We start from the raw sequence: 8,345 nt of genomic DNA, 5'->3' as shown, positions 1-8,345 counted from the left end.
GGCCTTCACAGCTGTCCATAGCAATTAATTCCACAGATTTACCACCTGCTGGCTAAAGAAATTCCTCATCTCTGTTCTAAATGGATGTCTCTCTACTCTGAGGCTGTGCACTCTTGTTTTAGTCTCCCCCACTATAGGAAACATTCCTTCCATATCCACTCTGTCTTTCAATATTCAATAGGTTTCAATGAGATCCTCCCTCAGTTTTTTTAAACTCCAGCGAGTGCAGGCCTAGAGCCATCAAACATTTCTAATATATTAACCCTTTTATTCCTGGAATCATTCTCGTGAACCTCCTCTGGACCCTCCCCAATGCCATCACTTCTTTACTCAGATAAGGAGCCCAAAACTGCTCACAATACTCCAAGTGCAGTTTGACCAATGCATTATAAAACATCAGCATCACTTCCTAGCTCTTAAATTTTTGTCCTCTTGAAATTAATGGTAACATTGGATTTGCCTTCCTTATCCCAGACTCAACCTGCAAGTTAATCTTTAGGGAATTCTGCATTAGAACTCCCATCTCTGATTTTTGAATTTTCTCCCCACTTATAGAGTAGTCGGCACCTTTATTCCTTCTATCAAAGTGCATGACCAGACACATTCCTGCAATATATTCTATCTGCGCATTCTTCCAGTCCGTCCAAGCCCTTCTGCAAACTCCCTGCTTCCTCAACAATACCTACCTCTCCACCTGTCTATGCATCATCTGCAAATTTTGTCACAAAGCCATCAATTCTGTCATCCAAATTGTTGACATATAAAGTGACAAGAAGCAGTCCCAATATCAGCTGTTGTGGAATGACTGGCAGCCAGCCAAAATAGGCCCTTTTTAGTCTAACTCTTTGCCTCCTGCCAGTCAGCCAAACTTCTATCCATGCTAGTATAGTTCCTCTAATTCAATGGGCTCTCATCTTGTTGAGCAGCCTCATTAAGGCAGCTTGTCAAAGGCCTTCTGAAAATCCAAGTACACAACATCCACAGATTCTCCTTTGTCTATCCTGCTTGTTATTTCCTCAAAGAATTCCAACAGATTTGTCAGGCAAGATTTCCCCTTAAGGAAACCATGCTGACTTTGGCCTATGTTATCATGTGCTTCCAAGTAGTGTACCCTGTAACCTCATCCTTAAAAATGGACTCCAACATCTTCCCTGCCACTGTCAGACTAACTGGCCTATAGTTTCTTCTCTTCTGCCTCCCTCCCTTCTGAAGGAGTGATGTGACATTTTCAACTTTTCAATCCCTTGGAACCATTCCAGAATCTAGTGATTCTTGAAAGATCATTACTAATGTCTTCACAATCCTTTCAGCCACCTCTTTCAGAATCCTGGGGTGTAATCCATCTAGACCAAGTGAAATATCTATCGTACCTTCAGACCTTTCAGCTTCTTAAGCACATTCTTCTAAGTAATAGCAACTATACTTACTTCTGCCCCAACACTCTCAATTTTCTGGTATACTGCTAGTGTCTTCCACAATGAAGACTGACACAAGAAACTTATTAAGTTCGTCCACCATTTCTTTGTCCTCTATTACTATCTCTCAAGCAGTTCAATATCCACTCTCATCTCTCCTTTACTCTTTATATAATCTGAAAAAAAAATTTGGTATTCTCTTTGATATTATTGGCTAGATTACCTTCATATTTCATCTTTTCTCTCTTTTTGGTTTTTTAGTTGCCTTCTATTGGTTGTTAAAAGCTTCCCAATTCTCTAACTTCTCGCCATTTTTTGCTATATTACATGCCTTTTGCTTTTATATTGTCTTTGACTTCCCTTGTCAGCCTGCCTTTAGAATACTTCTTAATCTATCCTGTAGCTTCCAAATTGCCCCCCCCCCCCCCAAACTCCAGCCATTGGTGTTTTGCCATCATCCCTGCTAGTGTCCTCTTCCAATCAACTTTGTTCTAGTACTTTGAATGATTCCTTGATCAGGTACTGGTATCATTGAATTCAAGGTGAAATCTGAGTTTGATCTCACCTTGGTGCCAATACATGAACATCAAATAAAAAAAAAGGTGCTGGAAATCTGAATGTAAACCAGAACATGACAACACTGGAAAAAGTACAGAGAAGGTTTATGAGAATGTTGCTAGCCTGAGTTAGAGGGAGGGGTTGTGCAGTCTGGGACCTTATACATTGGAGTGTAGGAGACCAAGGGGTGAACTTAACGAGGTGTATAAAATTATGGGCAGCATAGAAACTAAATGCAGAGTCTTTTTTTCCCTAGGGAGAGGGAGTCAAACAATAGAGGGATGGGTTTAGTTGAGAAGTAAACGATTTAAAAGGGATCTGAAAGGCAACTTCTTCAGGTAAGATTTGCCAGAGCAAGTGGTTGAGGCAAGTACAATAACGACTTTAAAAGACACCTGGTCGGGATATGTGTAAACTACAGGTAAATGGGAGTAATTCAGATCGGTCAGCATGAGGGAGTTGGGCCGAAAGGCCTGCTACTGCGCTATATGACTGAAACTTGCAGCGTTTCGTCTCTATTGCAGCCGCCTCCTGCATGTTGTGCCCAGACTGGCTGTGGGTGCGGGCGGATCGCACGTTCTCTGGGTCATCGTCCGCACGCAGCTCCACCGAGGGGTGTGGAAGGCCGCTTCCCCCACATCGGGCGGTCGGAGACATACTGCTGCCGGTGTACGGAGATCCCGGCTACTGGTGAGATGCGGCGGAGCGCAGTCTGACCTGCACCCTGCTCACTGCCGACTAGCGAGGCGCCACTCTGTTGGTTTAGAGCGGCGAGTGGGCCGGAGGAAGGAAGGAGGAAGGAAGAGAGGCGGATCGGGCAGGCCCACTCCACGGCCACACAGACAGTGAAAGCGGAAAGCCCGAGCTCCGGCTCCTCTCACTCGTCTTTTGGAGTGGTTGTGGTTGTTTGTGTGCGTGTCTCCCTCCGATGGTGCGTCTGTGCCTATCTCTCATTGTGAGTGAGAAAGAGAGGGAGAGAGGGGGGGGAGAGAGGGAGAGAGGGGGGGAGAGAGAGAGAGGGGAGGGAGAGGGAGAGGGAGAGGGAGAGGGAGAGAGAGAGAGATATGTGTGTGTACCCCTGCGAAGGTCTTTGTGTGTGAGTGCCTGCCTACCGTTTCTCTCCGCGCTCTCTTTCTTTCTCTCTATCTCAATTTCAGTGCGGGGTCTTGCTATTACATCGGATAAGATTGAACTTTTTTATGTCGACAGGGTTACACTGGTTAGAGTTTGTCAGCGAGATTTATGGATGCCCCATTGTTCTGGCTGATCGACAGAAGGCATCGCTGAACTAGACTGGTTATTACTGCTCAATATTAGGCATCACTGGCCAACAATAGTGCTGTTGGTTACCATCAGTTTCTGCTGGTCAATAACGAGCATCACTCATCTATACTGCTTACTGCTGGTCAACTGGATACCGCCAATCAATAGTAGGCGCGACCGACCACATTTAGTGGTGGTCACTGGTCAGCTGATCACCATGAGGAGCAGAAGTAACTCTGGCGTCCGGCTGGATGGATATGCGAGGTTGGTGCAGAGGACCATTCTGTGCCATCAGGTGGGAGTCTGACTGTTTATGTTGATAATTGTTGAAGCAGTAAGAGTTTGACTGCAAAGTGATTTAAATCCAGTCTGAGAGATCATTCGTGTCGCCTCTATCCACATTGCACACGGTTGTAATCTGCTCAGACGCTGGTATTAAGCAGCAAGGACATCCTTGCACAACGTGTGATATGCAGGGCTATCTGGGAGCTGGGAAGGAGGACGTGAAGCGAAGTTTGAGCTAACACTGGGAGACGTCAGCTCTGAGCAGGAAAATGCATGCAACTTCCTGGTTCTGGATAAAAATTCAAAGGGTTCACAGAAATTGTTAGTGTTTGAAACAATGTGATTCCAGCTGAAGTTTATGGTTGTCACAATATACACAGGGTATAAATGCTTGAAGATTAGCTTTTTGCAGTAGTAGCACTGTGAATTACGCTATGAGGACAAACATAAATTAACAAATTATGCATAATTTACACATGCACAGAATAAATGTAACATTGTAAAATGTTGCACTACTGACTCCAGCAGCAAGTTAACCCTTTAGGGAATCCTGCACAAGAACTCTCCAGTGCCTTTGCACCTCTGATTTTTTTGAATTGTCTCTCCATTTAGAATATAGTCTACACCTTTATTCCTTCCCTCAAAGTGTATGACCATACACTTCCCTACACTATATTTCATCATCCTCCCAATCTGTCTAAGTCCTGCAGACTCCCTGCATCCTCAAAATTATCTGCCGCACCACCTATCTTTGATCAACTCCATCATCCAAATCATTGACACATTAACGTGAAAGGAAGCAGGCCAAATACTGGCCCCTGCAGAACACTAGTCACTGGTAGCCAACCAAAAAAAACCTCTTCATTCCCACTCTTTGCCTCCTGCCAGTCAGCCAATCTATGCTAGTATCTTTCCTGTAAAATACCATGGGCTCTTAGATACAGGTGAGGTAGTCATGGGGACAAGAAATGGGAGATGAACTTAATATATTCAGTCTTTACCGTGGAAGTCACTAGCAGTGTTTCAGAACTCCGTGAGTGTCAGCGAGCAGGAGTGAGTGCCATTGCGATTACAAAGGAGAAAGTGCGAGGTGTGAGGAGAAAGTCAAAGGTCTTAAGGTGGACAAGTCACCTGGACCAGATGGACTACATTCCAGAGTCCTGAGAGAGGTTGCTGAAGAGATAGTGGCTGCATTGGTCATGATCTTTCAAGAATCACTTGCTTCTGGCATGGCCCCAGAGGACTGGGAGATTGCAAATGTCACTCCATTCTTTAAGAAGGGAGGAAGGCAAAGGAAAAGAAATTATAGACCAGTTAACCTAACCTTAGTGGTTGGGAAAGTGTTGGAGTCTATAAAATAAAGGACAAGGTTTTGGAATACTTGGTGACTAATGATAAATTAAGTCAATGTCAGCATGGTTTCTGTAAAGGGCAATCTTGCCTGACAAATCTGTTAGAATACTTCGAGGAAGTAACCACAGTGTGGATGAAGAAGATTTACTTGGATTTTCAGAAGGCATTTGATAAGGTGCCTCACATGAGGACGCTTAACAAGATAACATTCTATGGTGTTACAGGAAATATACTGGCATGGATAGAGGAATGGCTGACAGGCAGGAGGCAGCGAGTGGGAATAAAAGGAGGCCTTTTCTGGTTGGCTGCCAGTGACTAGTGGGGTTCTTCAGGGGTCGGTATTGGGACTGCAACCTTTCACATTGTTTGTCATGATTTAGATAGTGGAATTGATGGCTTTGTGGCAAAGTTTGCGGATGACAGGAAGATTGGTGGAGGGGTAGGTAGTGTTGAGGAAGCAATACGATTGCAATGGGACTTTGACAAATTGGAAGAATGGGCAAAAAAGTGGTAGATAGAATACATTGTTGGGAAATGTATGATAATGCATTTTGGTACTATTAGAGACAATAGACAATAGACAACAGACAATAGGTGCAGAAGTAGACCATTCGGCCCTTTGAGCCTGCACCGCCATTTTGAGATCATGGCTGATCAATTACTATCAATACCCAGTTCCTGCCTTTTCCCCATATCCCTTGATTCCCCTATCCATAAGATACCTATCTAGCTCCTTCTTGAAAGCATCCAGAGAATTGGCCTCCACTACCTTCCGAGGCAGTGCATTCCAGACCCCCACAACTCTCTGGGAGAAGAAGTTTTTCCTTAACTCTGTCCTAAATGACCTACCCATTATTCTCAAACCATGCCCTCTGGTACTGGTATCAAATCCTGTTCATTACATAACACTAAATCCAGAATAGTCTTGTCCCTGGTCGGCTCTCGTACAAGCTGTTCCAAGAATGCATCCCGTAGGCACTCTACAAACTCCCTATCCTGTGGGGATTATCTAAGTGGGGAGAAGGTTCAAACATCAGATGTGCAGAGGGACTTGGGAGTCCTTGTGCAAGACTCCCAGAATGTTAATTCACAGGTTGCATCTGTAGTAAAGAAGGCAAATGCAATGTTGGCATTTATTTCAAGAAAAATAGAATATAAAAATAAAGACATAATGATGAGGCTTTATAAGACACTAGTCAGGCCGCACTTGGAGTATTATCTCAGAAAGGATGTGCTGTCATTGGAGACAGTCCAGAGGAGGTTCAGGAGGATGATTCTGGGAATGAAGGTGTTAACATACTAGGAGTGTTCAGCAGTTTTGGGCCTGAACTTGCTGGAATTTAGAAGAATGCTTGGCGATCTCATTGAAACCTACCGAATGTTGAAAAGACTAGGTAAGGTGGATGTGGAGAGGGTGTTTCCTCTGGTGGGACTATCCAGAACTAGGGGGCACAGCCTCAAAAATTGAGGGACGACCTTTTAGAACAGAAGTAAGGAGAATTTTTTTTAAGCAGAGTGCCACAGACTGCGGTGGAGGCCAAAGTCCATGGGTTTATTCAATGCGAAAATGAGATTCCTGATTGGTCGGGCATCAGGGGATATGGTGAGAGAGCAGGTGTATGGGGTTAAATGGGATCTGGGTTCAGCCATGATGGAATGGCAGAGCAGACTCGATGGGCTGAATGGCCTAATTCTGCCTCCTATGTCTTATGGTCTTATCTGTGAAGCAGCTCACTCCAATACTGAACCTGTGGAACACCAATTGTCATCTGCAGCCAACCAGGAAAGGCCTCCTTTATTCCTACTCTTTGCCTCCTGCCAATCAGCCAATCTGCTATCTATGGCAATATCTTGGATAGAGGATTATGGGCCAAATGTGGGGAGATGGATGCAGTCTGCACGGATGAGTTGGCAGGGCTGTAGGGTCTGCTTCTGTGAAGCACTGTGAGCAGGTTCTGAGTTGCTGAGTCAGCTACAGGTGCAGACTCTTCGACTGCACTGCAGCATTTCTGAGCAGTGATCCCAGTAGAGATGTAGGGCCCCTTTAAGAACCTCCCACTGGGCTTGCAGTGGGAGGAACGTTTACTGGAAGGCTATGATATTTCTGGGGAGCTGAAATCTAGGCTTGTCCCCTGACTGTGTACATTAAAACTGGATTGTTCTGGGACTAAAGTTTGCAGTGCTGAGGGGTTGTGTAATATGCAGATCAGAGTTGTGTGGCACAGAATGAATAATTGACTTCAGGCAGGAAGCCACGTGAGGCTGGTTTTACAGAGCTGCAGTGAGGAAGGAGATGTGATCAAAAGGCATAAGAGACAGCTTCCTTGAACTAGTCAATACAAGGATTAAAAGAGCAGGGAAGTTATGATGGAAATGTAAACGGAGTGGGTGCATTCACAATGTTAGGCTGTTCTTGTCACACATTGCATCATCAGCGACCCAGGTGAGGGGGGGTTGATGGGAATATGGGGGTGAATAAAATGTGATTAATATGGAATGAAGGGTCTGTTCCTGTGTAGCCTGACTCTGTGACTCTATAAATCCAACTGGAGACTCTATAAATCCCACAGGAGAGTGTGGAGAGGAGATTCACCAAGATGTTACAGGACTGGAGTGTTGTATCACTGATGAAAGATTGGATGAGCTGGAGTTACCAATGAAGTCAACATGAGTGTATCAATTCAGCTTTCAGAGTCATTCACTGCATCCCCAGGCTTCATTCTGCTAAGAAACAATCTCCAAAATGGAGGTGAATTTATTAAGAGAGATGCATCATGAAAATAGATCCTTCGGCCCACCTTCAGCCATACATTTACACTAAACTGTTCTCATCACCCCCTCCACCCCAGATTTTAATCACTCCCTAACCTAATAGGGACAATTTACAGTGACCAACCCACATGTCTTTGGGCTGTTGGAGGAAACTGGAACACCTGGGGAAACTTTCACAGACACCGGGAGAACATTCAAACTCCACACAGACAGCACTGGAAGTCAAAGATAGAATCTCTGCTGCTGTGAGTCAGCTGCACCACAATATGATACAAGACTGGGACTACAAAAGAGATCATACCTGAATCTTGCAACCGGCTGTTTACTGAGGATAATAAACTCCATGTGCCATCCTAAAGCAATAGGATTCTGAAGACATCTAATGGAACCCAGAACAAGTGAAGATTTTTTCAGCATTGTTCTTTGTAAAAAATTTATTCAAGACTGCTATTTGGTCACTTTTTAGGACCAGGAGTAACTGCCTTCAGGACCCTGAACCACAGATCAGGATTGGAAATCCTACCCTAGGAATGGGATCTTTTCTGACTGTAGCTGGTGTGTCTAACAGCTGCTGATGTTGCTCGATAGTGTGCTTATTCCAGCCTTACTGTTTGAAGGGGACATGGCGTGTACTGTCCATGTGTACACCACATCATGTCTGGAGCCAGGGAATGTGGAGTGGGGTGACTGGAGCATGAT

General features: G+C 44.7%; 1 protein-coding gene across 3 annotated transcripts in view; it reads left to right on the top strand.

Moving 5' to 3' along the window:
• Positions 1–2,499: 2,499 nt before the first annotated feature.
• The window catches only part of LOC140728033 (phosphorylase b kinase regulatory subunit alpha, liver isoform-like), a 153,280-nt gene continuing 147,434 nt past the window's right edge, over positions 2,500–8,345 (top strand). Inside the window, exons 1-2 of one of the 3 annotated variants that reach the window (XM_073046147.1) lie at positions 2,500–2,663; positions 3,183–3,531. In XM_073046147.1, the coding sequence (XP_072902248.1) occupies positions 3,454–3,531 (78 nt within the window). In that variant the 5' untranslated portion in view covers positions 2,500–2,663; positions 3,183–3,453. Of the gene's footprint in view, positions 2,929–3,182; positions 3,532–8,345 lie in introns of all 3 variants that reach the window. The other 2 variants (XM_073046148.1, XM_073046146.1) reach the window with 2 other exon arrangements.

Source organism: Hemitrygon akajei, chromosome 5 (assembly GCF_048418815.1).
Source record: "Hemitrygon akajei chromosome 5, sHemAka1.3, whole genome shotgun sequence".
NCBI lineage: Eukaryota > Metazoa > Chordata > Chondrichthyes > Myliobatiformes > Dasyatidae > Hemitrygon > Hemitrygon akajei.
Note: the sequence above shows the minus strand (reverse complement) of the source record. Positions and strands in the feature narration are given on the sequence as shown.